Here is a 27,017-nt window from a genome sequence, read left to right as displayed (position 1 = left end):
TCATAAAATGTTCATTATCCTCCAGGACTCCATTGAAGCTTACACTGGAAAATCATTAACTGACATGCCCCCACATGTCTTTGCCATAGCAGAGGCTTCACTGCGCTACTACAAGACTGAGAGAAAGAATCAATCCTGCATCATCAGCGGTGAAAGTGGAGCTGGAAAGGTAGTCATGAAATTAATTTTATTCTAACGCTTTTATTTCTCAATGCAGACCGAGACTACAAAATTTATATTACAATATCTTTGTGCTGTGACATACAGCGAATCAAGATGGGCAGAGCAGCAGATCCTGGAAGCAAACACAGTACTGGAGGCATTTGGTATGCATATGTGTCTTCAATATGCTTTATTGTGTGTAAAATATGACTTATTTAGGTAATGCAAAGACACTGAGAAATGACAACTCGTCTCGTTTTGGCAAGTTCATTCAAGTCTGCTTTGATAAGAGAGGGCAGATCAGCGGCTGCATTATTCAGGACTATCTGCTTGAGCTATCGAGAATTAGCTTCCAGTCGCCAAACGAGCGAAACTATCACATATTTTATCAGATGATCGCCGGAGCCATGAGAAACTCAGAACTAAAACAAGAGCTGCTCATTGAGCCTGCCCACACTTTTAATTACCTCAACCAGAGTGGTTGCTATGATCTTGAAAACATTGACGATGTCAAAATGTTTGACGATCTATGTCTCGCATTACAAGTGCTTCACATATCCCCGGAACTTGTGACTGGGATTTTTCGTGTCCTGTCAGCCATTTTATGGATCGGCAACCTCAAGTTTGGAGGTGAAGATGAGGAGGCGTGTCACTTGGCAAAGGAAGACAAGGCTGTCATTAAGAGAATAGCAGTCCTTCTCGGGATTCAGGAGTCGGTGATTGAAAAAATATGTACATCACGTGAGATTCATGTCAGAGGATCTGTGACAAACATAGCATTGAAATATCAAGAGGTAGGCTACTTAATGAACTCACATATTGATCAATCATGCAATGTGATATTACTAGATTTGTAATTGCTTCAAGTTGTTTGTTGATAATTAATGTTTTTCATGTTTGCCTACACTCAGAGATACAGGAATATTATGCCCATGAGAGCTTCAAATGAGCTCAAAAATGTCTCTCTTTACTATTAGGCAAAGGAGAACAGACATGCAATGTCTAAGGCTCTATACTCTCGCGTGTTCACTTGGCTTGTACAACAAATCAACTCTTGCAACAATCCCGGGACTGATAGCTCCAGATTCATTGGTGTCCTTGATATATTTGGTTTTGAGAAATTCAAAGTAATTCAGAGTGTATTTCTAGCATTATTCTATCATCTTGGACTTTTAGATTAATTCATTTGAGCAACTGTGCATCAACTACACAAATGAGAAGCTACACAAGTTCTTTAATCACTATGTGTTTGCACTTGAGCAGCAAGTGGTGAGTTTTTGATATGTGCTCTCCAAATATCCTGTTTATGTTTTTGTGCTTTCCCATTACAGTACAAAGAGGAAGGGATAAAGTTCTCTCACATCACATTCACTGATAACACAGTTTGTCTGGAACTCATTGAAAAGGTAGAGAGAGACTTTGAAAGTGTACATTGTTTAATTGTTATCTTTTATTAGGCACCTAAGTGTATTTTAAGACTCCTCGATGAAGAGTGCAGGTTTCCAAAGGCAAGTATTAAATGATCAGTTTATGGTGATTTTCATATTTCTGACAGGGAACTGATCAGTCATTTCTCAGTAAACTTCACCATGAGGTGGTCAAGCATCCAAACTTCATAAAAGGAGATGACAAGAGACGCTGGGGGATTGAGTTTGGTATACAACACTATGCTGGACCCGTCATCTATACCATCGAGGGTTTCCTTGATAAAAACAAAGACGTGCAGCAGGAGATGTTTTTTGATGCAATGGAGTCTTCCAAGAGTCCATTTGTACTGGAAATTGCCAAATACAGAGTTAGAGATTGCAATGTGAGCCATTTTGTTAATAATTAATTCCTTATACAGGACATGCTCTCAACTTATCTTGAGATGGCAAAGAGTAGGACTACAGCCTCGAGGAGTCTTGTCAGTGGTACAAAGACAATGAAGGGCAAGCCAACGGTCGGCGATACATTTAGAACTCAGCTCCTTGCACTTGTTGATACGCTTGATGCAACAACACCCTGGTGAGTTAAAGGAATGGATTCATGATGACACTAATGATATTCAGCCCTTTCAAGTATTTATTATCAATACTTTCTTTCCCTTGAATGAATCCCATTATCGCATGCAATGTATGCTATCCTTAAAAATCAATTTATTTCACACTTGGAATTAAATTGCAATGCATGAATACTATTAGTCGTATATATCCTTGTGCTTTATATTCTTGTAGTAAATTCACTTGTTTGTAATGGTCTATTTTAGGTATGTTCGTTGTTTAAAGCCGAATCATCATAAAGGTGCATCCTCTTACGATGATGAACTGATACTGTCACAGTTACGATACTCAGGCATGCTTGATATAGTCAGGATCAGGAAAGAGGTAATAAATATATTTTACAAGATTTATTATTTTTAAGAAGTACAATAATGTTATTATGCTTAATTGCTCTCACTTGATACTCTAGGGGTATCCGGTTCATGTTCCTGCCAAAGAGTTCTTAGAGAAATACCGGTGTCTTGCTCAAGTTGAGCTCCCTGACGACAACAAGAAAGCTGTAGCATTCATACTCAAGAGTCTGAAAGTCCCAGAGACCGAGTGGCAAATCGGAAAAACGAAGGTTTTTCTACGAAATTCAGTTTTTGAGCCTCTCGAGACGGAAAGGAGGAGCCTCCTCACGGCAAAGATGATCATAATACAAAAGATCTGGCGTGGGTACAGGATACGTAAGCGATACCTCCAAACAAGACAAGCTACAATTGTCATTCAGAAATATTTCCGTGGGCAGAGACAGAGGATCACTTTCCTTCGAAAGAAGAGAGCGGCAATATTGATACAGGCGCATGTACGAGCGCTATTTGCAAGAATACTTGTGGAAGAGCTTCGACAGAGGAAGAGAGAAGAGGAGGAGAGACTGGAGAGGCTTAGAAAGGAAGAGGAGGAGAGAAGACGAAGGGAAGACGAGCAGAGACGAATCGAAATGGAAGAGAAAGAGAAGGAAGATGCTTTCAAGGAGGCTCAGAAAGAATTACTCACTCTAGCTCAAATGGCAAACAAGAAAGCAAAGAGAACCGTCGACACTAAAGGACAGGTCAATCTCGATGAGATGTTCATATTTCTAAAAGAAGATCCCAAATCAGCGCAAGCTGGTAAGGACGAGAAGGTTTTTCTTCGCTCTCTGTCTCAAGATCTGGAGGACATGTTCCAGCAGTCTGAGGGTGCCAGACTACCAATGCAGCCGATAAGGGAAGCACCCAAACCTCCAGTGTTGACCTTTGAAGCTAAAGAGGCATCAAGAGCTCAACGTAAGCGCCAAAGAGAGAGAAGAGTACTCAAAAAGTCTCTTGGGATTGACGACGAGGGTGCTACTGGCGAGACTAGCTTTGACCCTTCGGCTTACCCCCTCTTAAAATTTGCTGAGATGTACTTCAATGATTTCCCAAAAGACACTGGAGGTTTCAGTACCTTTTCACTTCGCCGTATGCCATCCAGAATCAAAGATCCACTACCAAAGAATGAGATGCTTGTGTTCACAAAGAACACGTCACTCCCAACATCAATGATACACATGCACTTGCCAGAGAATGTCAATCTCTCTTGTTCGATATTCAAGGATCTCTGTAGGTATATGAGGGGAGACATCAAGGAAGATCAGGTCAATCTGATAATTCAAAGTATCATTGCATACGGCATTGATAGAACCGAGCTGAGAGATGAGATCTTTTGTCAGATTATAAGACAAGTGACGGAAAACCCAAGTGAAGAGGCAACTCTTAGAGGATGGCACTTTCTTACTCTAGCTACCATTGCATTCCCACCTACCAAAAACTTTAACAAGGTAAAATCGTTGGAATGATGTCACCCAGGGTTTCCCAGAAAGCAATTTAAGTGAACTAAAAAGCATGATTCATGAGCTGACAAACACTACAATAGTACATACACTGAATGTGTTATATTGGTTTTTATAATTTACATGTATTTCTTTTTTAGTATCTTCAAGCTTTCTTTGTGACCAAGTCCAGTGATCCTTTGGTTGGTAAATTCTCTTCGATGTGCCTCCAAACAATGAGAACGGTCAAACCCAGTGCACGAAGACTACCTCCATCAAGCATTGAGATTGAAGTAAGTGAGAGAGAAGAGACTAGATGTCTTAGATCTACACATATCACTATTATGCATTAATTGCTTGATAATAAAACTAGTATTATGGCATATTTTTATTTTATCAAAGGCTGTTAAGGTTCCATCACAGCTCATCTGTCGTTTTTATTTCTTGGATGGCAAAGCTAAAGCTATGGGTGTCGATCCATCAGCTACTGCTTCAGACGTCATTAAGAGTCTTGCTAGTCGCGTTGACCTCCAGTCTAGCGATGGGTGGGGCCTGTTTGAAGTCAACCCTGACCGAGAACACTTTATTAAAGGTCACGACTATATTTCTGACATCCTCTCGCAATGGGAAAGGTCAGCTTTTATCTACATTAGAAAATTTTGAAAATAACGAATAAATAATTTTTCATTCTAGGGACAAGAGATCCTCAATGCGTATGACTCAGTACACAACTATCAGTAAGAGACCTTCCTTCACAGCTGCTCTAGGAGGAGGAGACTCTCGTTTTGTGTTCCGTAAGAGGATATTTAGGAGACCCAAGGAGATACCTGATGACCCAGTGGAGTATCACTTAATGTATGCACAAGCTGTTCATTCAGTAGCTAAGGTCAGGAATTCTTTAATAATAATGCTATTTTTATCTTCTTTGTTCTATCCTGCAGTTGGATGAGTTTCCACTGAATGAGAAAGTGGCACTTCAATTGGCTGGTCTTCATGCTCAGGTCCTATGGGGTTCCTATGACAGGACAATGATGAGCCGATATGATGAACTGGAGCAGTACATTCATCCACGGATCCTGTCAAGCAACAGGTTGAAAACAAGAGAAGACTGGAAGAAATCAATAGCAGAAGCACATGAGGTGAGAGCAGTACAATTTAAAAGATAAAATAAAATAAAAAAGTTACGAAGAGATTGGGGAATGAAATACCCAGCCCTTGCTTTATCCATCATTTAATTCTGTTTCTCTTTTTTTTCATGTAGATGTTTGGTACTGGTAAAACTGCATTACAAGCTAAAGTCTGGTATCTGACTGCTGTCAAGCATTACCCATTGTATGGCTACGCACAGTTCCCTGTGACTTATAAGGGATTCTGGTCACACCCAAATGTACTGATGCTTGCTGTTGGAGCTGAAGGAGTGAAATTTGTCAACCAAAAAACAAAAAATGTAAGAAATAAAAAGGTTTAAAATGATATATTATTTGCTTAAAAATTGTTGCACTTTTTGATTTTAATTGGAATTGACTCATGGCATAATGGCTGGGGCAGAAAATATTTGTTTTTATAGCTGCCTTTATTGGTTACATGTATGTCCAGGTAATGGCTGAATATAATTACAACGAGTTGGATAACGTGGCGGTTGATATCGTCGAGGATGCCATTACTCTGAACATGAAAATAACCGAAGCACATCAGAAGCAAGTCTCATTTAATTTTGAAACAAAGCCGGGACAGAAGGAGGACATAGCCAATCTTATTGCTAGCTACTCTCCTCAGCACCAGAACTGGCACAGAGTGGGAGAAGTAAAAACAAATGTGGTAAGTGCAACAATAATTTTTAATAAAATGATTTGTACAAATTTACTTTTTTTATTAGGTCAAAGTGAGTGAAGAGGAAAGGTCAAGGATATGGGCTGACATAGCAACACTGAGAAAGTCACTTGTGGAGCATGGGATCTTAAGGCAACCGGTGGAGCAGGCAACAGGGTTTTTGACAACAACGCTACGCCGCTATGTCAACAAACAAAAAATGGAACAAATGTCAGCCGTAGGAACAGTTGGAAAAGACTATGAGAAGGTAAAAAACAAGTACAAGAAATTGTATCGGAAAAAATGAAGTGAAAGAAAGAAATATTTCATTGCGATTTTTGTTGTCTCAATACAGTTGTACAAGAGATCATACTGGTCATACTCCAAGACAATGTTAAAGCAGCCACTGACAATCAGTGTAGGAGTAGAGGAAGATGAGATATGCATGCAACTATTTTATACCATACTAGTACACTCAGGTAAGTGCACGGGCTGTATGTACATGTACCGGTATTAGGGAAAATTTGAAGAGAGTTGGGGGGAGTGCCAAAGTTGAGCATGAAAGTATATTGATAATTTTCTAGGCATTACTCCTTCAAGTGGTAAAGGATTTGATGAAGTCAATCCTGACGATGTGATGACTCTTGTACAGCTATCACTTGAGAAATGTCTGGAGAAAGAAGCACTCTGCAACGAGTTCTACCTTCAAATCATTAAACAAACCACCGAGCAGCCAGGCAAGGATATAGCATAAAAAGGGAGAGAGAGAGTTGTGTCTTGTTCTTTGCATGTGCTAAATTTATTGTATTTTTATTCTTTTCAGAATCTAATGGTCGTATCAATGTACAAAACTGGCGTTTCTTATCATTGGCCTGTGGGGTGGTTGTCCCCAGGAACAAGCAAATACTTAACTACTTACAGGCCCATCTCCGTCGCTGTACACTGGACACCTACACGGAGGAGGGACAGTATGCCCAGTTCTGTCTTAAAGCTCTCAACAGGACAATAGAGAGCAAGAATAGGAAATACCCTCCGTCACAGAGAGAGATACAGTGCATTATTAGAAAGTAATTTGAAAAGAAAGAGAAAGAGAAAGCAGGGTTTTCCACAAAGCATGCTAAGTGAGCTAAACAGCATGAGCCTCATGAGCTGACAGCATTCGCATTTAGAGCAACTTCAAAAATTCATAAAAAATTTAAATTTGATCGGAATCAGCTCAAACTTGATACACAACATAAGGACATGTATATGTAATCATAAAAATACAGAATTCTCTTCTAGTCATTTTTGACAAATTTTGGCAGATGACCCAAGGCTATAGCCTTGGGTCATTGGCCAAATTTCATCAAAAATGACTAGAAGAGAATTCTTCATTTTAATAATTTTTTCTGATACATATACATGTCCTTATGTTGTGTATCAAGTTTGAGCTGATTCCAATCAAATTTGAATTTTTTATGACTATTTAAAGTTGCTCAAAAATTGGGCCAATGACCAAAGGCTATAGTCTTGGGTCTTTGGCCCAATTTTTTAGCAACTTGACAATCCACTAACAAGAAGCTGCATGAGGACCATGCCATATCCTGTGGGAAAACCTTGAGAAAGAGAGAGAGAGAAAGAGAGAGAGACGGGGGAGATGTGCATCACATCACTCACTCTTAAACAAAAATTAGGCGCCCAATCCACGAGAGGTTCTATTTCACTGATGGACAATTCAGAGCACTTGAGTTTGATTCTGCAGCTACAGCTGAAGAGGTAACACAACAAACTCATGCAATTATTAAAGTGCATGACTTATATTCTATTACTTGCTAAACAGGTCGTTAAGATGGTCCAGGAGAGGATTGGTCTCTTTCAAGATGCCTTTGGATTCTCTCTTTATGAAGTCCTTGGACAACTAGAGCGTAATATGCTACCAAGTGACAAAGTATCTGATGCAATGTTCAAGTGGGAGAAGTACTCTAAAAGCACTGGATCAACAAAGACACTTAGACTGACGTTTAAGGTACAGCCAGTGTTGATAGGAGCAATAAATGATACTTTTATTTCTGCAGAAGAGGCTCTTCATAAGACCATTCTACAATCCAGAAGACAATGTGGAGTTCAATCTCCTTCTGCATCAAGTAAATAAACAACAACAACAACAACAACAATAATAATAATATGATAATAATAAAAATACATGCAGTGACGTGTTTTAATGCTTATATACAAAAGAAATGAGTAGACAACATAAACATTAATTATTCTCTATTCTTGCAGGTGATAGATGATGTCGTCAATGACAGATTCCCCATTTCACTCTCTGAAGTGATTTACTTGGCAGGACTAAGAGCTCAAGCTACGCTTGGAAACTATCAAGACAGCATTGAGTTTTCAGACTACATGTGAGAGAAAAACTCCAGAAAGTTTAATTATTATTTCTTTTGTTCCAGGTCTATCATAGAGCAAGTAATCCCAAATCACTTGAGGCACAAAGTTCATCCAGATAACATCAGACACAAGCACTATGAATACTCCGACACTTCAGAGCAGGAGTGCAATGAAGCCTTGCTTGCCTTTGCGCAACAATGGCAGCTGTATGGATCAACGATATTTGAAGTGGTTCAGGCACACACTACAACACTTCCAAAGAGTCTTTGGCTTGCAATTAATCATTCTGGAGTACATATACTGAAGAGAAGGGAAAAGGAGCCACTGGTCTCTTACGAATACAAGAACATTGTCAATTATAGGTAAGTGGTGATTTTGCCTTTAACTATTTTTTAAATGTTACTTTTCTCAGTCCTTCGTTGAAGAGTATTCTAATTGTGATGGACAGTCTTACCAGAGGAACAAGATTCATATTTAACACAACTCAAGTAAGGCACACACTAAAAGTAGTGATACAGACATAAAAATATAAAATAATATGCAACATAATGCAAGCATGTGTATCATTACTGAGTTAAATTGCAAATAATATGGAGCATTACCATGTTATATGGCATGCTTCAAATTCAAATCATTCCAATGACTTTTTAATGCCATAGGCATCTCAAATTGCTCACTTAATACGTGACTATACACATATTGTCGCTGAGAAGCAACGCAAATCCATTAACAGAGTCTCCTACACACTGATATAATCCCTTTCATCTGACTTCATTTACTTTTATTTATTCTTATTTCATTTTTTAATAGTTATTATTATTATTATTGTTGTTGTTATTATTATTATGCCAGATGTGTTATGATTCAAAAAAACAATAAAATGGGAGCTATTTGATGTTTTGTGAGTACTATTATAATTTTATTATGTATTGATTTTAATTATGCAGTTGGCACAAATCTACAGCTTTTTATATGCACCACAGTCATATAATCTAGCTATTGAATTTTTAATAGTATTATCAAAAATAGACATAATTTTAATATTAAACAAGCAAATAGTCACAAGTTAATAGTCCAGGTGGGTATAAGACAAATGCAATTTGTTGTTAACATACCCACACTTCTCAAAGAGCCCTTGGCTTTTAACATTATCTGCATAAATGTAACAAAATGGAGTAAGTCCTTTGGCCAGTATCTTGCATGTTTGCTCTTGTATGACAATGGTGGCCAGTCCTTTCCCTCGATGCTCTTCAACTGTAAATAAGTGGTACAGGATCCCCACAGCTGTTGATACTATCCATGAAACTGGTTGAGCAGGTTCTGTTGATGTGTCATAAATAGCAACACTCGGATAGTTGGTAACTAAGTTATTTATAAATGGCTGCGCTATGTCACCTCCTTCGCCCCATTTTGATGCAACAAATTTAATATCAGAAAACTGAATGCTATCAATTTTATATCTTTCGGGGAGAGGCCTATGTTACATTGTCAATATAATGCATAGCAAAAAATATTTACCTTTTCTCTAACATTTTGTCACTATTAATGTCTTTTGCAATTGTATAAGTATATCGGAATATGGGAGGTGCTAATATTTGAAACCCCATAACTTTTTTCAGTTCTAAAATAAATTCTTCAGTACCTACATTACGTACATGCACACAATATTAGTAGCAATGAATCAAATCATTATGATGCTAGTACCATGAATTGATGGTTCCTGTCCATCCTCAAGGTTTGAATCAACGACAGACTTTAATATTGAAGCAGTTTTTGGATTATCAGTGCCAAATGGAAAAAAAACTATTTAAAAATAATCCATAAACTTATTGTACCAAGGATATTAAGCAACTGTTTATGAATGTGAAGGACATATAGAAACAGATGTGCATGTTAAAACGAATTGGTAATAAGGCCACTCAAATTATATTACCTGCCCGCATAGTGCTGCATGGCTATTCATCATTGTGGTTTTGCATTGATTATACAAGCAGTTTATACAGCTGATAATGAATAAATTTAATGAAAATGAACAAACCTGCCTGTCCTGCATTAGGCCCGCCTCTGTAATGGGAAACTACGAATCTTATTAGAGTGGTATAAATACCTCAGATCACATATTGATGATCGAGGGGTTTTTAATATTACATTTGTGGTTGCTGTTATGTCAGGATTTTATTATGAAAGACTTACATGTTACACTTCCTTCATTATAAATGAGTATTACAGTCTTTACATCAGGCCAACCATTATCAGTAAAAATTTTGGCAGTGAACTCCTTTCCTAATTTTAGTCCATTTACAATCTAGATTAAATAGTTATTCATGAAGCTCTCTCTTTACACAGTTACCTCTATTGTATCTGGCCAGTATTTATATAAAAAATCCTGAAGTTCTTCTTTCTTACTGGCATCAATTTCACTTGCACCCTGATCCATTATGATAAGGCCAGCCTGAGCTAATCTAGAATGCGTGGGCGATTTCTTCAGAACTCGTCCGCCCACGCAATGACAAACTTTTGGGCTTTTTCCAAGCTGAACCAGTTCATATAAAACAAATTATATGAACACACATTTAAACTAAAACACAATAAAGATATTAAAATCCCAAAAAATTATTATTTGATTTGTACATGTATATACACCATACAGTACTACAGCCTTAACTGATTTTGACGAGAAAGTAAAGCAGCTGCATGCAAGATGCCATATTATAAATACCCATTGCTATTAGCATTAAAGAACCCAGTTGAGCCAGTTCTCAGAGTTCCTATAATGCTGGTTTACACAGTACCCAGCCATACCCCACAACTGAAAATAAAGGTCAGCTCACCTCTACATTGGTTGATTGAACTGAGAACCTAACTTGTCAGATTTCCGTTGTTATGTTCACTGCAGTATTTGAGTATCATACGCTGGGCAACTTTGCTGCCAGTAGCTTGCTGCCAAAACATACGTGCCATAGCTTTCATACTTTTTACAACTTTTGTCTAACCACAACAATAATATACTGACAAGAAAGTTGGCTTGGTAGTTGGTACATGTATGTTAGTTATATATATATATATATATATATATATATATATATATATATATATACATGTATGTATATAATAATGATTAAGAGTTAATTGATGTAACGCAAATAGAGTGAGCCCCGAACAAATCCAACCTTCTCAGATATTGTTTGGGCTTTAGCATCATCAGCATAAATGTAACAAAACGGTGTGAACCCTTTAGTTAGAATCTTTTGTAACAGTTCTATTTTGACAATTGTTCCTAATCCTTTGCCACGATGTTCTTCGGCTGTAAAAAAGTGGTAGAGGCAGCCAATTGCTGATGATACATTCCATGAAACTAAGCGAGGAGGTTCAATTGATGTATCGTAAATTGCAACATTTGGATAATTGGTAATGAAATGCCTCATCAACTGATTCATTTTGAGACTACCTTTAGCTACTCCCCATTTTGATACAACAAATTCAATATCAGACAAATGAATAATATCAATTTTATATCCTTCAGGAAGAGTTGGTCTATACAATTATTTTACTTAAATTAAATACAACAAATGCAACTATACTTACCTTTCTATCACTGCACCTGGTGTGTAAACATATCGAAAAAAGGGTGCACAATTTGTATCTATGTTCAATTTCTTCATTTCTTGAAAAACTTCAAAACCTGATGTTATGCAAAACTAAATGAATCAGATTTACTAAGAGGCAGTACCATTAATCAATATTTGATGTGAATCATTTGATTGTGAATCAATGACAGATTTTAAAATTGAAGCTGTTTTTGAATCATCAGTGCCAAATGAAAAAACAACTGTAAAAATACAGTAAAACATTTTAAATTCTGCTTCCATAAATAAGTGGATTAGGTACTTACATGTAGTTTCTCCTTCATCATAGGTTAGTATTACTGTTTTTACATCAGGCCAACAATCAGTTAAAATCTTAGCATTATGATCTTTTCCTAATTTCAATCCATGCAATATCTATAGTAACCTCAATACAATAATTATTACTTTGTAGTCTATTATGATACCTCTATTGTATCAGGCCAATATTTGCATAAGAAATCCTTCAGTTCTTCTCTCTTGCTAGCATTAACTTCAATAGCAACTTTGTGATCCATCACCTAACCACTAATTTGCAACCAGTTGGCACACCTTTTTATATACATGAGATTAGCCACTGGCAAGTCAACTAGAGCAAGTTATAATAGTAATAACTTTTTAGTATAATTTTATTATATTATATTAAGAGTTAGATCCATATAGATTGTAACAATCAGTGTAATAAAGTGGCAATTTGATTTTTGAGAATGGAAGGAACTTCAGTTGTAAATAAGTAGTAGAGGATATATGTCTCAGGCTCAATCAGCATGCACATCAAAAATTGCTATAGGAGAAAATCATCATTTTAATCATTTTTTTCTGATTGACAATATGTTATCATAAAATTCCATTTTAAAAAGCAAGCTATAGGTTTCTGTTAAATGCAAAACATTTAAAAATAGTATTTTTAATTGAAATTACTTCAACATGGCATAATTGTAATTCTATTTATATAAAAGGAGTGTAACTAAATGTGCAATTGTAACTGAAGTTTGATATAGATCCCTACTTCTCTCAAACTAACAACCACACCATAACAATCCACATTATAGCGGTATTTGACAATCAGCTTCGTTGCCAGTAGTTTTGTTGTCGTAACTTGTTGCCAAAATGTGTAAAGAAAAGCTTTACAACTTTTTGCCCAAGTATTGCCTAAACACATCAAAGGTCTGACAGCAAAAAGCTGTCTATGTTAGAAAGGGTTTAATGTAAAATAAGTTGAGCAGCCAAAAGTGAGCCCCGAACAAATCCAATCTTCTCAGATATTGTTTGGGCTTTAGCATTATCAGTATAAATGTAACTAAATGGTGTGATCCCTTTAGCTAGAATCTTTTGTAACAATTCTATTTTGACAATGGTTCCTAATCCTTTGCCACGATGTTCCTCAACTGTAAAAAAGTGGTAGAGGCAGCCAATTGCTGATGATACATTCCATGAAACTAAGCGAGGAGGTTCGATTGATGTATCATAAATTGCAACATTTGGATAATTGGTAATGTAACGCCTCATCAACTGTTTCATTTTGAGACTACCTTTAGCTAGTCCCCATTTTGATACCACAAAATCAATATCAGACGAATGAATAATATCAATTTTATATCCTTCAGGAAGAGTTGGTCTATACAATTATTTAATTTAATACATTAAATGCAACTATACCTACCTTTCTATCACTGTATCTGTTGTGTAAACATATCGAAAAAAGGGTTCATAGTTTATATCTACGTTAAATTTCTTTGTTTCTTGAAAAATTTCAGCAAAACCTGTGTTAAATACTTAAAACAATCAGATTTATTGAGAAGTAGTACCGTAAGTAAATATTTGCTGTGAATCATTCAAATGCAAATCAATAACAGACCTTAAAATTGAAGCCGTTTTTGAATTATCAGTGCCAAATGAAAAAATTACTATAAAAATACAACAAAACATTTTAAATTCTGCTTCCATAAATTTCCCCCCTATAAGTGGATTACTTACATGTAGTTTCTCCTTCATCATAGGTTAGTATTACAGTTTTTACATCAGGCCAATTATCAATTAAAATCTTGGCATTATGATCCTTTCCCAATCTCAATCCATGCAATATCTATAGATAACCTTAGTACAATAATATCATATCTAGTCTATTGTGATACCTCTATTGTATCAGGCCAATATTTGTATAAGAAACCCTTCAATTCTTCTCTCTTGTTAGCATCAGCTTCAATTGCAATTTTGTGATCAGCCATCATTGAATTTCTTAATTTGGGATTTTGGGTGTGACTAAACCACGTGCTATGCACATAAAGCATTAATGGGAAAGAAGTCAAGGAAACAGCAAGAATCAGAGGCTAAACAGAAGCTCTGCCACGCTCTGAGTGACAAAGGAGTCGTAAGATTAATAGACAGCCTTTTGGAAAGTGAGTATAATATGTCATAGCTATGTTGACCTCGTGACACACACATACAGGGACATCAAAGTTTTCTCCTGGTTCTACTGCTAATCCAAATGCCAGTACATGGGAAGAATATGATGCTATAGTTAAACTTGTGCACGCCATTGAACAGCGTCAAGGTAAAAATTAGATTTTCTATTTATATATATATATTATATATAATACCAGAATTCCTATTTTACCATATTGAATTATTAATATCATTATAGGCCCTTCTCCTATGCCTCTTCCACCTAGGAAGGACTCAGTTGATGAGTTTGTGACATGGCTTACGTCAAACGGTGCCAAATTTGAGAAAGTAATTTCTTTTTCCTTAGGTCATTCCCTCCTTCTCCTCTACAGGTTGAAATAATGGAGTGTCCTGGTGCCATGGGTTACGGCCTAAGGGCACGAACAAGTATCAAGGAAGAGGACAAAGTCTTAGAGATACCGAATTCTCTTTTCTTCTCAAAAGAGAAAGTGATGTCTGTGGAGATGGAAGGATTGGTCCGGTTAGAGCCACTCCTCTCAGCAATGCCTAATCTCGTGTTGGCTTTATTGCTATTGAATGAAAGATACTCACTCTCATCTTTCTGGAAACCCTACATAAGTAAGAATAATAATTATTATATAATTATAAATAATATCGTTTTTGCTGACTTGATGCCTGTGTTATGCACATGTATGTGAAGAAGGTTTAAAGTTTTTTTTGCGAAACCTAATTAAGTTATTTTGTACTATATTAACATTATGTATTTTTTACATTTTAGATGTACTTCCAAACTCATTTAATTTGCCACTCTTCTTTAATAAGGAGGATCTACTAGAATTACAAGGCTCACCAGTATTAAGTATGTGTGCTTTCGTGTGTGTGTGTGTGTGTGTATGTATAGACATGTATGTATGTATTGTACCTACTCAACTGGCAAGCATACTGCAATACAGTGCATGGCACTTGGAGCAACTTTAAAATTTTTTTTTAAATCCAAAGTCAATCGGAATCAGTTGAAACTTGCTACACAACATAAGAACTTGTATATGTATCAGAAAATACTATAAAAATGGAGAATTCTCTCCTAGTCATTTTTGGCAAAATTTGGCCAAAAACCCTGTACTATAGTACAGGGACTTTCGCCCAAATTTTGAGTAACTTTAAAAATTCATAAAAAATTTAAATTTGATCGGAATCGGCTCAAACTTGTTACACAACATAAGAACATGTATATGTATCAGAAAATACTATAAAAATGGAGAATTCTTTCCTAGTCATTTTTGGCGAAATTTGGCCAAACACCCTGTACTATAATAGTACAGGGATTTTGGTCCAAATTCTAAGTAGCTTTCAAATTTTGTAAAAAAATTATTTTGGTCGGAATCACCTCAAACTTGCTAAACTGCATGAGTGCTATACCAAAACCCTGTATGTATATGAATTATAATATAATTCTTTTAATGCAGTGGAGTGCATCAGTCAAGTAAGGAATATTGCAAGATTATACGCCATCCTTCACAAGCAACTACGAGTAAGTGTTTTGTTGATACAGTCTTTATCATTGAGTACTGCCTATTTATCCTTCATTTCAGGCCTTCTCCAATTTCTCTCTCCCCATATGCACTGTCGGGTTTCATCTCATTGATTTCAAGTGGGCGGTGAGTTGCGTCATGTCACGTCAGAACAAAGTCCCAGTGAGTCGGTCGTTGTCTCATCTTTATAAAGAGAACCAGCTGGTATTAATACCGCTGTGGGACATGGCTAATCATACTCAAGGAAGAGTAAGGGATAGAAAATAATAATGTAGGTGTATATGTTTTTTTTAGATTTTATCAGATTTTGACACTGACACGCAAGCCTGCATTTCTTATAGCATGTCTGATTTGTCCCCTGGGGATGAATTCAGGATATTTTATGGCCCCAGGGGTAACGGTGACATGATACTTAATCAGGTAGCTAACACTTATCATTACTATTATCATATTATATGTTTATTACATAGGGATTTGCTGTAGAGGATAATGAATATGATTACGTGAAGATATGGATTGGAGTGAGTAGTGCCAGCAATGACTGCATTAAGAGAATGGTCAAGAGGCTCAGATTCACAATGTCAGTCAATTAAATAATAATTGATTAATTAGCCGCTGTTAATTAATTAATGTATTAATTCGAGTCTTCAATCTTGTGTCATTTAAGTATACTGTTCTTTGCAGGCTGAGTACATTTTCAGTGGCACAGGGTGACTCGCCGTTCAATGAAGAGCTAATTGCTTTTGTGCGATTACTAACGACACCAGAGGAAGAGATGAAGAAATGGGAGGAAGAGAAGAGAACTGATGAACAAATAAAGGAAATATTGAACAGGAAAGCCTGGGTACAAGGAGACCAGAGAGTAATGGAGTTCCTGGAGAAGAGGTATACATTACTAATGATTTAATGATGTGTACTATCAGTGAGATCTGTTTCTGATTATTAGATGCCAGTTGCTCCAGCTGCCCTATAAGACAACCATTGAGGTACAATATGTTAGGAGAGTATGTGAGGCATTCCACTCTACCAGTAACTAATGAGTAATGTTTCAATTTGTTTTTGACAGCTGGAACTACACACACTTTGTTGTACTAAGTTTGGCCAGGGACCAGGGTTGTCAAGTTGCTCAAAAATTGGGAAAAATTACAAGGAGAGAATTCTCCGTTTTTATAATTTTTTCTGATACATACACATGTTCTTATGTTGTGTATCAACTTTGAGCCAAAAAATTTAGACTTAAGAGAGAAAATTTGAGAAAGATATTACTTCATATTTTATTGCAGGAAGATAAGGAATTGTTAGCAAGTGACAGAGTCACAGGAAGAACAAGAAACAGCATCATTCTGAGATTAATGGAAAAACTGATATTAAAAAATGCCTCTGAAGTTGCTGCCAGTTTGAAGGCTAAATTAGAAGGAGACGGAGTAGAGGAGATTGCGTGGAAAGGAACTAACGATGCAAAGAAATTAAAAAAAGACGATGACAAATTGGAAGAGACGAAAGATGAAGGGGTAACTGCTTCCACTGAAAACGGAAAACTTGAAAATGGAAAGATGGAAGAAATCATGAAGATTGAAGAAACTGAACTGCCTTTAAAAGAGAGCAAGAACACTGATGATGCAGAACAAGAAGAAGCAGATAGCAAGTAGACATTTCTACAGACTGATGATCCATTAAAATTATTATTATTTTATCACAATTATACAATGTGTGTGGCCATTTCACCACTTTACTGATCATTTATAAGGGTAGCTTAATCATCTCTATCATTGTTTATTACTATTATTATTATTATTATTATTATTGGTGTTAAATTATGTTCGTTTTCCTTTCCTAATTGCTAAATAAACTAACAGTCCGCCTAACACAAGAGTCCAGCAGTATCCCGGACTAATAATTAAGGAGATCCACCCATAGCTCCTCACTATCCTCCTAACTCCTCTCATGTGGTACATGATTGCCAGTGCAATGAAGGCCATCCATAGATAGAGGACACATTGGTGCCTCCATTTCTTTGAGTTTCTGGGCTGCAACAGATAAGACAGATACAGGCTTAGCGGTAGATAATAAGTCAGTATCTATAAAAGATATTTTGACAGAGCATTAATGATTAAAGATATATGGATGTCTAAAAACTGACCTCAGCAACTCCGTGGACGTATGTCAGTGATCCTGGAATAAAGTGGCCACTGGCCATCATCCCATGTACAAATATTAGACCGTAGACATCTCTGAGTACCTCACCAACGTACCATGGGCCTGTGACGTGAGAGTGAGTTAGAGAAAGGTTAAAATGATTGAAAAGCGTATTCTTTATACTCCTTACCAACTGCAAAATATAGTAGGTTAAATAAAAATGGATAAAAGACTGGAGGATATCTTGTCATGTTTTGAAAATATTGAAAGCCTACAACATGCACATGTACATGTCATGACAGACACACACCTGATGAGCTTCTCACCTGCACCAAACCATGCAGTCATCAAACAAGTAACTAATAACAGCCACAAAGAAAAGAAGGTCATTCTAGCCTACAACAAACAGGAATAATGAGAGGGAAGGGTGACAAAGAGGTTGAGAGGAGTATCCACTAACAAATGATCTGTGGTCAGTCAATAAGAAAAACCCTGGTAATTTATCTAGAGGGTCTTTGCTACCATCCAATGAAAACTTCTGAGAAACCTTTGCCTCGTTTCCTTTAGAGTCCTAAAAAACTTTACTTTACAAAGCCTCACGCGGAGTCTTACTTTGACAAAAACTGTCAGCGAGTGCTTCCCATGCATATAGTGGCTAGTCTGCCAAGGCAACACATAAAGAGGTTGACCTTTTGCCGCAAGAGTAGCAGATTGATTAGAGCCACCATTAATTGAAACAAGGACATCAGTTATAGACCAGAGTGAAAATGCAAGAATGCTAAAAGAGAAAGAGAGAGAGAGAGAGAGAGAGGTAGAAAGGGAGTAGAAGGTAGGCCTGGATACAGTAACAAGAATACAAACCGAATATGAGTTGAGTGCTTGATTCTACTAGTGGGCTCTCTTCCTGGTAAAGCAAAGTGTGTACTGACTGGATTCGTGATAAGTACTAGAGGCCACTTATGCAAGGAAGTGTCAGTAAATGATAAGATGTCATGATCATAGGCTAATAATCTAAACCTTTAGAGAGAGAGAGGGGGGGGGGGTGGGAACAAAAAATATCCATGATGCTTTAGCTGTTAATTTATAATTCCTCGTACTTTCTCACAAACTTCCAGTCACTCAGTTCTAATTCAAGATGTCCGTCAGGATGACGAGCATACATTGCTAGCCTCTCAAAGAAGTATTCTCCACCAGAATGTAAGTGACCACACAAGTGAGCAATAGAATGACTAAAAGAAAACACAGCACATAACTAATATATATACAACATAGCATTATATACATGCCATTTTTGTTATTATTATTATTATTATTATTAAGATTATGCTATTTAAATTAGTTACAGCTGCCTGAAAGTAAAATGTATAAATAAATAAATATTAGTTTATACAAATAATACACGAGTACAATGTATACATATTGACTTTACCTAAAAATATTTCTCATTCTTTTATAGTCGGACGTGATGAACGATGACGGATAATGAGTGAGTATAATGGTTCCATTGTCTCGTTTTGTTTCGGCCATTATGTCCTCTATCATTGTTAAATCTTCCTAAAAAAGACGAAGATTTAGAGGAATTGAAGTCAACGTTTTATTACGTCGTGCAAGACTCCAAAGAAGTTATAAGGTCTCTTTAGTCCAGGGGATGGACAAGCATCAATGCCAACAAATGAATAGACGCCAAAATTAGTTTTATGGGACCATTTAAATGCAACTGAGGAATGCTTTGTAGAGCTAAGAGCATACTGACTAAAAAGGAGAGAGAGAGAGAGAAAGAGGAGGAAGAGTGAAGGGAATAATATAATATGAGATTGAGCTCCTACCGATACATGTCTTCTCTGTGATACTTCCATGGGACATTAAAAGCATCTTTAAAAATGAAAGAGAAAGAATGAATATAAAAGGAAATGGAGGAAGGATTGTTTAAGGAGGACATTATGCATACATACACAATATCCTAACCATGATTTCCTCTTAGGTCAATCCATGGCATGTCTCCGAATTGGGACTGGTTTAAAATGTCTCTATAGATATGCCATTCTCTTGATTCCTGTGTGGATGACAACTGATCGGCTCCTTTAGCATCCGTAATATCACCTGAATAATGAGAGAGAGAGAGGAGGAGGTATGGAAGACTTAGAGGGAAAGAGACATCACAAACCTGTCACAAAGACTACAGCTGGTTTCACTGTCCCCACAACTTGCTTTATGAATAGCTTGAGGTCTTCGTAGCGTCCAGGATCAACGTACACGCTAATGTGAATATCTGATACCTGAAAAGAGTAAACATAAAGATTAGAGAAAGGGTGGGTCATCAAACCTGTAAGAACCAAAATACGTTATCCAATGTTGCACCATGAAACGGAGGAGCCTCGTCTCTATTCTGGCTACTGTTGAGAGGGACGGGACTACCGTACAAGAAGCAGTCCAGAAAGAACGAGAGACACCAGGCAGAGAAGAGAACACAAATGATAAGAAAGATTTTCATGATCACTGAGAGAATAACAAATGGGAGTGCCTTTAATAACAAAAATGACCACGTGTTTACTTCCTGTCACTGCACTGGTGATCGATATGATGAGTGAAGAGATATTCCTAGCAAAGGAAGATGTCCAGGTCGAGATAGAGCTCACTGAGGATGAGGTCATTAAAACAAGCAGAGGCACTCAATGCTCAGCCACTCCCTCCAATGGAACTGATGACAAACCAGTTCTCATCAGAGCCTCAAAAGAAGAGGTATGGATAAATCTCGGGATAAATAGATAAATAATTATAAAAATGAATATTGTTCTTCTGCTTTAAAAAAATCTTTATTGTTGTTTGCAGCTAATGCAAAGGATTGATGCTTTCACTCGTTTTAAAAGAAAACAAATCGACGTCTCAAACCAGCTCGAGTTTAGCCGTCGAACAGCAGCTACAGGTACATACACTTGTTACATGATGATTGGCATCATGTGACATTTAGGTGACGAGGGATGTGCCCGTACTGACATTGAATACCATAGGAGACCTAATCACGGTTTGTGTGTCTGGAAATCATCCAAACTAACAATAGGTACTAACGTTATCAATTTTTTAGTTCGACAAGTGAAGAACAGTGAAGGCCCGAATGACAGCATACCAAATCTGAGGGAGGAGCTATGGGCGGAGCTAATACTGGAAGGGAGAGACTACCCACGTCCTGAGATTGGTAGCAAAAACGTTTTAATGTTGGAAGAGAGAGTTCAGGAGTTGGAAGAGGCTCTGGATTGCAAAGGTCAGGAGATATAAATTCTATATAAAAGTCATCAGAAGATCAAATGGAAGATCCATCTTTCTCATTACAGGGTCGTCCTCAACTGGTACGAGTCTCCTACAGAGAATAAAGAGTTTAGAGACAAGAGTACTCCTAATGGAGGGGACTAGTACAGAATATGCACTGCTATCAAGGAATAAGTGACGAGTCTCTCTTATAGATCCAGTGCTTTTATTATTGATACACACACTAATAATGGCTTGAGACGTGAAGAACAAATGACTCTATCTCATGCAAGCGGTACATTGAAGGACAACTCACAAAGATTTGTATAATTATCCTGTGCTATAATAATAATAATAATAATAATAATAATAATAATAATAATAATAATAATAATAATAATGATAATAATAATCTTTAAAAAACATTAAATTTCACTAATAAATCTGATTTGAGTTTTGACACATGTCGTTGGTAATTGCTAGTTATGATTATATGATTTTTGACACAAAACAACTCCTCTCCTCTCCCCGTGCTATCATCATCTATTGACTTTCTTGGTAAATACAAGCTTCTTCTCTGTTTCTTGTAGCTCTCCATCGGGTGCCTCAAACTCCCAATCTATTGTAATTTCTTGAGGATAGTCAGTAGGATTTAATGGAGTAACTAGAGAGGAAAAGATTTCCAACATTTAAAGTGTATATCAGTACTACACTGTATTTTATAAGCAGGGCATAAAATGAGCTCCATATAATTTGGAGGAAATGTGCTCAATCCAAAGCTAACATTCGATGTTTTTTTTCAGCCAACAAAATTGATAATAATTGTGACAAATAGGTGTTCTTATGTTACATGAAAAACTTTGAGCTCAGGCTCATAAAATTTAGCCAATGACCATGTACCACTAGAGTACAGGGCACTTTATAAAAAAATGCACCAAGAGAATTTTTCATTTTTTATATTATTTTTGCTTAATTATTTAAATACAATATTAATTTTCAGGGTAAAATCGCATATTTTTATAGTCATAATCACTACCATTTTACACCTTGAATAGAAAATAACAGTACATGAACATGCACTTACTCTGATCACCTATGCTAGTGCAAAGGTTATATTCTTCATAATTTGTGAGATTGAAACGAGAAGCAAGCAATTCGCCTAATATACAAATCAGTACATATTATGTATAAAGTGGATATGGGCTAACATACATATTTCAGCAGCAGTCATTGTTGGTAACACAGGAATTGAAAAAGGTCCATCAAACTATTTATAAAACGAAGAAATAAAAACAGTAAAAAGCAATCATTGCAGGTAACCTTTAGAGGATCAGGACCAAGACATGAGTACACCTGTAGTTCTGACTTCAGACATGAAGTTTTTGGTAATGTCTTATTCAAGTTTTCTGCGTTGTATGTCTCACTACATAATTCCCTCAACACATTAACTGAGAGAAAGAAAGAGGGGGAATGAAGAACAATTAATGACATACCATATAGCTGGTTTATTTTGTGGCCTCAAAATTTTCATTGTTGTAAATTTTCATTGGAACTAATTTTCGTAATTTACAAAATTTCTGCTAATATTTTATTTTGAATTTTTTGGTGTTAATAAAATTTAGTGGAATCAATTTTAGTGGATTTAACAAGCCTGCATAGAAATTGATTCCACACAAAAGAGACCAGCTATACAATATATGATGCATACATACCAGCACTAGTTAGTGTTGTTAGATAATATCCTCCTTCACCATTAAACAGAGAAGGATGGGCCAGGCCCCATATATACTCTGCCTCTATCTCGGCAGAGATAAAATTAGAATGAGCCAAAACCCAAACAAAGAGCGGAAGGAAATCTAAATAAAATAACCATGAAAACCGTAGCACCAAAGAGATGATATTATACCATCCGCTCCAAGGTCATTCATGCTCTTCTTTGGATTGTTGACGTCTTTGACTCCTTCATAGGTGAGCCGTACAGCCTCAAGGAGATACTCAAGCTTCCTCATGGCACAGTGCGTCTGCTTCAATTTCTCAAAAATGCTTTTAATTTCAGAGAGAGATTTTTCAGTTGGTACTAGCAAATGGGCCTATAATGATACAGGGCAAAGGTAGTAATGAAAGGGAAATGGAGAAGTTGGTAGAACAATCAGGGTTTCCCATAAAATATACCAAGTGTGAGCTAAACAGCACAAGCTTCATGAGAACTGCAACAATGGTACATGACATGAAACTTTAAAAATTGATAAAAAAATCCAATTTTGATCGGAATCAGCTCAAACTTGCTACACAACATAAGAACATGTATACGTATCAGAAAAAATTATAAAAATGGAGAATTCTCTCCTAGTCATTTTTGGCCAATTTGGCCTGATTTTTGAGCAACTTTAAAAATTCATAAAAAATCCAATTTTGATCGGAATCAGCTCAAATTTGCTACACAACATAAGAACATGTATATGCATCAGAAAATATAATAAAAATGGAGAATTCTCTCCTAGTCATTTTTGGCCAATTTGGCCCAATTTTTGAGCAACTTTAAAAATTCATAAAAAATCCAATTTTGATCGGAATCAACTGAAACTTGCTACACAACATAAGAACATGTATACGTATCAGAAAATATTATAAAAATGGAGAATTCTCTCCTAGTCATTTTGAACACTATGCTAAAATCCTGCGGGAAACCCTGAGACAGACATTGAAATATTTCAAGTCCTCACTCTTATTCCCAAATCCTCTGGTGTTTTCTTTCTTGCGTTATCCACTGCCTCTTCCAGCTGTCCATAAGATCCAATGGCGACCAAATTATCCTTCACTTTATCAAACAAAAACTTGTGGAGAGGTAGAGTGATGCACTGCTGGAGAGTGGCTTCAAGCAGGTGCTCAAAATTACGACAAGAGTCCATCCCGTTGCTGAGAAGCGGTACTCGATACTCGTCCAACAATAGCTCCCTCATTCTGCTCACAAACTGCCTCACCTAAGAATACAGTATATATATATATATATCACTAAAGTCAAATTGGGATTCTAAATGATATTTACGTGTTAATTATTATGTACAAAAAAACAAAATGGCCATTAAAAGCAAATGGATGCACTCACATCGCTGAGTAGTTTCTGGTGAGGCTCGTTCCCTTTCATGACTATGGTCTCAAGGAAATAATGGACTCGAGCACCAAATTCACTATTAATGTCTTCCGCTAGACTGATAGGAAGAAATGATAGTAGAGAAAGGAGAAGAGACTAAATATGCTCTCTTACTCTAGTATATAATGTTTTAATCTTCCTCTTGGCTTTCTCCTCCACTTCTGGACTGAAATACAAAAAGTCATAACCTAATTGCACGTTGTACAGACTCACGTCTCTTTGTCCACCTCTGCTTCTTCTTCTTAGCCTGTGTCTTGGGAGTTGAAGCCGATGATATTGAAGTTTGTAGTTGAGAAGAAGATAAAGATTCGGTCACCTGTCGGTCAACCATCGTCCACTCATCAAGGTCATCAGTCACCATATCATTGATACTATCAATTTTAACATCTCTTCCTTTCCCTTCTCTCTCCTCCGCTTTCTTTCCTTCTCTCTTCTCTCCTTCTCTCTTCTCTCCTTCTCCTTTAGGCTCCTCAGTCACAATACTTCCTGGATCAAAAGCTACTGTATCTCCTCTACGTTTAGGAGGAAGAGGAGGAGGAGCAGGAGAAGACATTTGAAGTCCTTCTTGGTCTTCCGATACTCCAGACACTACACTAGAGTCAGAAGCAGCTCTCCTGTGTCCCCTAAATCCTAGAGTATCCACTGACCTCTTTCTTTCAGGCTGAGGCGAGTGATCAGTATTCCTTCTTGTTCTAGGAGGGATTGGAGGAGGTACCGGGCGAGGTGGAATAGCAGGAGGACTAACAATAATTTTAAAATAATTTTAGAATTTAATTTTGTAATAACAATTTCAATTTCAACTCACGTGTCATATACTAGTGGTTTGTCAGTCTTTGGTGGGAGGGGTGGAGGGCGTGGCTGGCTCGGAAGGATCACCACAGACTTACGAGATGAAGGGATGTCTTCGATCAGAGACGATGCTAATATCTCAAAATTTTTATAACCTTTACTAGTGGGAGGGGGGAACCCCTCGTCAAGAGAAGAAGTAGCTAAAGAGCAGTCATTTTTCTCCAGAGAGTTGATGTGATCAAATACGTGTGAAGTACTCATCTAAGAGAGAGAGAGAGAGAGAGAGAGAGAGAGAGAGAGAGAGAGAGAGATGGAATTAGCTGAAATAAAAGCTCTCTCTCTCCTCTCTTACCTCATAGTGTTGGGAGGGGTCAAAACGAGTCTTTTGTGGGCGGGGAGGTAAAGGGGGAGGTACTACAGTAGTGTGAATAGTTATGATCCACAAAAAGCCAAATTACCTGCAGAGAGAGGCAGATTAGCAGGATCAAAGGGATGCCGTGAGTTATTCGGAAACTTCTCCGTCTCTGGAGAGAAGGGATCGTCGTCTTGAGTTTCGTCTTCCTCTGAATCGGATTCTGAATCTATTGTTTAATAATGATAACAATGATAAATATGATATGCTATGCATTTCACATGTACATGCACATATCGTATTGCATGTATATGTACATGTATGTGTGTGGCTGACCAGATATATAGAATCCTCTCTTTTCCTGCATTGTTGGAGGAGACAGTAAACAAGGCATGCCGCCACTGAAAGGAAATGATACAAGACATTCATCTTCAAACATATTAATTGTATTCCATATTAATTATATTGCACAATGATACGCCAGAAAGGAGTAAGATGCATTTTTGATAATTATACTTTTAATGTTAGTTATAGTTAGTTTAAGAAAGTGTATGGTATGGCAATTATTCATAGTCACTGCTTCCTTCTCTTTCACTCAATAAAATAAACTCTCTCCCTTCTTTAAACTATAACAGTCAGCACACACACTGTACCTTTGCTGGAAGCAGAAGTAGGCCAACATGTCGTAGAGACTCACAAACTGTAAGTTGGAGCCCTGTATCCCGTAAAACCCTTGGGCATTGCAATAAACAAGGTAGTGCATCACTGGGGTCTCTGTACTGTCCAGTCGAACTGAGAGGGCATACTTTGACCTACTGGAACTCCTAACATAAAAAGTCTACAAGGACATGATTGTGATATATCATAGACAGACAATATCTACTCACTCCTGGTTTCTTATCAAAAAGCTCTTCGGTAGCTAAATAGAGAGACAGTTGTGTGTGTGTATGAGAGATAAATGTTTATAAAACACACGACAAAATATACTTAAAATATGAACACAAACAATAAAAAAGTCAAAACCACATTTCTAAGTATTTGCACTAATGAAGTATTTACATCCATCCACAATCACATACCAAGCAGTTTCAGTGTATTATTAGTATATTATTAGTATATCGTACCATTTTGTCTTGAGAGGTCGAGTTTCATCCAAAGTGATTCAGTTTGTTGGAGATAAGGTTTTGCCGTAGCTTTAGAAAAGTCCAAAACTTGCGGCTGTAAGACAGGCGGACGAGAAACAGAGTCTAGATAATAAAATATAATTTTGACAAAGACTCTCCACATCTTTATCCTATACCATTGTCTCTGATAGTTTCGTAAGCTGTTCTGGCCCTACAAGAGATTGAGAAAGGTCTCATATAAAGGCCACGCCTTGACACACCCACTCACCAACTCTTTCTGAAGTGTATCTGCTCATAGTCCCCGAGTCTTCGCCTCTGAGCCTCTAATACCTGCAACACGGGGAGTAAAGTCAAATTTAATATGAGTAAAAAAGAAAGTACCCTCAAATAAGTAGCCTGGCGCTCCATAAGCTCACATTTATAGACTTGGCAAGTCGAACCTGTACTTTTACTTTCCAAGATGGCCCCTCCCACGTGGACGTGGCTATAGACCGGAAATTAAGT

General features: G+C 37.0%; 7 protein-coding genes across 12 annotated transcripts; 3 read left to right on the top strand and 4 right to left on the bottom strand.

Annotated features, from left to right (window-relative positions):
* Positions 1–31: 31 nt before the first annotated feature.
* On the top strand, positions 32–9,580 carry LOC100639733 (unconventional myosin-VIIa-like). The gene is made up of 28 exons (XM_019996258.1): positions 32–169; positions 218–326; positions 382–956; positions 1,140–1,289; positions 1,339–1,431; positions 1,494–1,568; positions 1,620–1,670; positions 1,718–1,957; positions 2,009–2,169; positions 2,411–2,528; positions 2,614–3,984; positions 4,137–4,268; positions 4,378–4,607; positions 4,669–4,861; positions 4,917–5,114; positions 5,237–5,422; positions 5,572–5,793; positions 5,852–6,052; positions 6,140–6,263; positions 6,369–6,521; positions 6,608–6,851; positions 7,458–7,539; positions 7,604–7,789; positions 7,839–7,907; positions 8,047–8,171; positions 8,220–8,519; positions 8,570–8,645; positions 8,817–9,580. Exons 1-28 carry the CDS (start codon positions 65–67, stop codon positions 8,910–8,912), a joined length of 5,865 nt encoding a protein of 1,954 aa, XP_019851817.1. The 5' UTR covers positions 32–64; the 3' UTR covers positions 8,913–9,580.
* On the bottom strand, positions 9,157–11,237 carry LOC109581834 (glycine N-acyltransferase-like protein 3). Its single transcript, XM_019996262.1, has 5 exons — positions 10,508–11,237; positions 10,351–10,462; positions 9,862–9,960; positions 9,676–9,799; positions 9,157–9,632 (listed from the first exon to the last, which is right to left on the bottom strand). Exons 1-5 carry the CDS (start codon positions 10,592–10,594, stop codon positions 9,224–9,226), a joined length of 831 nt encoding a protein of 276 aa, XP_019851821.1. The 5' UTR covers positions 10,595–11,237; the 3' UTR covers positions 9,157–9,223.
* A 26-nt stretch (positions 11,238–11,263) lies between these two features.
* LOC105312697 (uncharacterized) lies at positions 11,264–14,035 on the bottom strand. 6 transcript variants are annotated; one of them, XM_011405550.2, is made up of 9 exons: positions 13,916–14,006; positions 13,758–13,866; positions 13,589–13,687; positions 13,444–13,543; positions 12,209–13,398; positions 12,050–12,158; positions 11,888–11,986; positions 11,743–11,839; positions 11,264–11,691 (listed from the first exon to the last, which is right to left on the bottom strand). In XM_011405550.2, the coding sequence occupies exons 5-9, from the start codon at positions 12,296–12,298 to the stop codon at positions 11,283–11,285; spliced, it is 804 nt and encodes a 267-aa protein (XP_011403852.1). In that variant the 5' UTR covers positions 12,299–13,398; positions 13,444–13,543; positions 13,589–13,687; positions 13,758–13,866; positions 13,916–14,006; the 3' UTR covers positions 11,264–11,282. The 6 variants fall into 6 exon arrangements, 5 of the variants coding, with proteins under 5 accessions (XP_011403852.1, XP_019851825.1, XP_019851824.1 ...); XM_019996266.1 differs by having other exon boundaries at positions 13,639–13,687; XM_019996265.1 differs by having other exon boundaries at positions 13,758–13,877; positions 13,916–13,991.
* Positions 14,036–14,037: 2 nt separating this feature from the next.
* On the top strand, positions 14,038–17,583 carry LOC105312696 (histone-lysine N-methyltransferase setd3-like). Its single transcript, XM_011405548.2, has 12 exons — positions 14,038–14,179; positions 14,230–14,334; positions 14,425–14,513; positions 14,558–14,804; positions 14,965–15,045; positions 15,653–15,717; positions 15,779–15,967; positions 16,013–16,138; positions 16,189–16,298; positions 16,403–16,603; positions 16,665–16,704; positions 17,002–17,583. Exons 1-12 carry the CDS (start codon positions 14,074–14,076, stop codon positions 17,365–17,367), a joined length of 1,725 nt encoding a protein of 574 aa, XP_011403850.1. The 5' UTR covers positions 14,038–14,073; the 3' UTR covers positions 17,368–17,583.
* Positions 17,421–20,355, bottom strand: LOC105312695 (transmembrane protein 62-like). The gene is made up of 14 exons (XM_019996261.1): positions 20,178–20,355; positions 20,019–20,130; positions 19,820–19,954; positions 19,681–19,726; positions 19,456–19,606; positions 19,284–19,408; positions 18,952–19,083; positions 18,716–18,871; positions 18,467–18,632; positions 18,315–18,425; positions 18,181–18,250; positions 18,045–18,125; positions 17,859–17,977; positions 17,421–17,796 (listed from the first exon to the last, which is right to left on the bottom strand). The coding sequence occupies exons 1-14, from the start codon at positions 20,343–20,345 to the stop codon at positions 17,533–17,535; spliced, it is 1,836 nt and encodes a 611-aa protein (XP_019851820.1). The 5' UTR covers positions 20,346–20,355; the 3' UTR covers positions 17,421–17,532.
* On the top strand, positions 20,352–21,608 carry LOC109581835 (molybdopterin synthase catalytic subunit-like). The gene is made up of 5 exons (XM_019996267.1): positions 20,352–20,593; positions 20,684–20,777; positions 20,823–20,876; positions 20,937–21,113; positions 21,184–21,608. Exons 1-5 carry the CDS (start codon positions 20,366–20,368, stop codon positions 21,294–21,296), a joined length of 666 nt encoding a protein of 221 aa, XP_019851826.1. The 5' UTR covers positions 20,352–20,365; the 3' UTR covers positions 21,297–21,608.
* On the bottom strand, positions 21,382–27,004 carry LOC100639609 (ras and Rab interactor 2-like). The gene is made up of 20 exons (XM_019996259.1): positions 26,895–27,004; positions 26,782–26,843; positions 26,690–26,724; positions 26,514–26,636; positions 26,277–26,308; positions 26,043–26,227; positions 25,726–25,790; positions 25,496–25,618; positions 25,390–25,451; positions 25,054–25,298; positions 24,462–24,988; positions 24,363–24,414; positions 24,204–24,306; positions 23,821–24,078; positions 23,004–23,187; positions 22,810–22,953; positions 22,418–22,545; positions 22,310–22,364; positions 22,182–22,256; positions 21,382–21,761 (listed from the first exon to the last, which is right to left on the bottom strand). The coding sequence occupies exons 1-20, from the start codon at positions 26,919–26,921 to the stop codon at positions 21,637–21,639; spliced, it is 2,610 nt and encodes an 869-aa protein (XP_019851818.1). The 5' UTR covers positions 26,922–27,004; the 3' UTR covers positions 21,382–21,636.
* Between the last annotated feature and the right edge of the window lie 13 nt (positions 27,005–27,017).

This window comes from Amphimedon queenslandica, unplaced genomic scaffold, assembly GCF_000090795.2.
Source record: "Amphimedon queenslandica unplaced genomic scaffold, v1.1 AMPQUscaffold_13416, whole genome shotgun sequence".
NCBI lineage: Eukaryota > Metazoa > Porifera > Demospongiae > Haplosclerida > Niphatidae > Amphimedon > Amphimedon queenslandica.
This window is presented reverse-complemented; position numbering and strand designations above follow the sequence as displayed.

What these genes read in the sequence shown, in the direction of transcription:
- LOC100639609 (XM_019996259.1), bottom strand. Translation starts at nt 26,921, where the DNA reads ATGGAGCGCCAGGCTACTTATTTGAGG. An exon ending in TAATCTGCCTCTCTCTGCAG is followed by an intron (nt 25,452 to 25,495) that starts GTAATTTGGCTT and finishes ACACTACTGTAG; the next exon opens with TACCTCCCCCTTTACCTCCC. An exon ending in AATGACTGCTGCTGAAATAT is followed by an intron (nt 22,257 to 22,309) that starts GTATGTTAGCCC and finishes TTTGTATATTAG; the next exon opens with GCGAATTGCTTGCTTCTCGT.
- LOC105312697 (XM_019996263.1), bottom strand. Translation starts at nt 14,011, where the DNA reads ATGATGGCTGATCACAAAATTGCAATTGAAGCTGATGCTAACAAGAGA. An exon ending in TGATGAAGGAGAAACTACAT is followed by an intron (nt 11,987 to 13,757) that starts GTAAGTAATCCA and finishes GTATTTTTACAG; the next exon opens with TTGTTTTTTCATTTGGCACT. An exon ending in ACATCAAATATTGATTAATG is followed by an intron (nt 11,840 to 11,887) that starts GTACTGCCTCTT and finishes GCATAACATCAG; the next exon opens with GTTTTGAAGTTTTTCAAGAA.
- LOC109581834 (XM_019996262.1), bottom strand. Translation starts at nt 10,594, where the DNA reads ATGGATCAGGGTGCAAGTGAAATTGATGCCAGTAAGAAAGAAGAACTT. An exon ending in ACTGGCCAGATACAATAGAG is followed by an intron (nt 10,463 to 10,507) that starts GTAACTGTGTAA and finishes TATTTAATCTAG; the next exon opens with ATTGTAAATGGACTAAAATT. An exon ending in GACAAAATGTTAGAGAAAAG is followed by an intron (nt 9,633 to 9,675) that starts GTAAATATTTTT and finishes AATGTAACATAG; the next exon opens with GCCTCTCCCCGAAAGATATA.
- LOC109581835 (XM_019996267.1), top strand. Translation starts at nt 20,366, where the DNA reads ATGGGAGTGCCTTTAATAACAAAAATGACCACGTGTTTACTTCCTGTC. An exon ending in TCAGAGCCTCAAAAGAAGAG is followed by an intron (nt 20,594 to 20,683) that starts GTATGGATAAAT and finishes TGTTGTTTGCAG; the next exon opens with CTAATGCAAAGGATTGATGC. An exon ending in AGAGGCTCTGGATTGCAAAG is followed by an intron (nt 21,114 to 21,183) that starts GTCAGGAGATAT and finishes TTCTCATTACAG; the next exon opens with GGTCGTCCTCAACTGGTACG.
- LOC100639733 (XM_019996258.1), top strand. Translation starts at nt 65, where the DNA reads ATGCCCCCACATGTCTTTGCCATAGCAGAGGCTTCACTGCGCTACTAC. An exon ending in CATCAAGCATTGAGATTGAA is followed by an intron (nt 4,269 to 4,377) that starts GTAAGTGAGAGA and finishes ATTTTATCAAAG; the next exon opens with GCTGTTAAGGTTCCATCACA. An exon ending in CAATAGCAGAAGCACATGAG is followed by an intron (nt 5,115 to 5,236) that starts GTGAGAGCAGTA and finishes TTTTTCATGTAG; the next exon opens with ATGTTTGGTACTGGTAAAAC.
- LOC105312695 (XM_019996261.1), bottom strand. Translation starts at nt 20,345, where the DNA reads ATGAAAATCTTTCTTATCATTTGTGTTCTCTTCTCTGCCTGGTGTCTC. An exon ending in CACAGAGAAGACATGTATCG is followed by an intron (nt 19,607 to 19,680) that starts GTAGGAGCTCAA and finishes TCTCCTTTTTAG; the next exon opens with TCAGTATGCTCTTAGCTCTA. An exon ending in AAGCACTCAACTCATATTCG is followed by an intron (nt 18,633 to 18,715) that starts GTTTGTATTCTT and finishes TTTCTCTTTTAG; the next exon opens with CATTCTTGCATTTTCACTCT.
- LOC105312696 (XM_011405548.2), top strand. Translation starts at nt 14,074, where the DNA reads ATGGGAAAGAAGTCAAGGAAACAGCAAGAATCAGAGGCTAAACAGAAG. An exon ending in CTAATCATACTCAAGGAAGA is followed by an intron (nt 15,968 to 16,012) that starts GTAAGGGATAGA and finishes TGTTTTTTTTAG; the next exon opens with ATTTTATCAGATTTTGACAC. An exon ending in GTGACATGATACTTAATCAG is followed by an intron (nt 16,139 to 16,188) that starts GTAGCTAACACT and finishes TTTATTACATAG; the next exon opens with GGATTTGCTGTAGAGGATAA.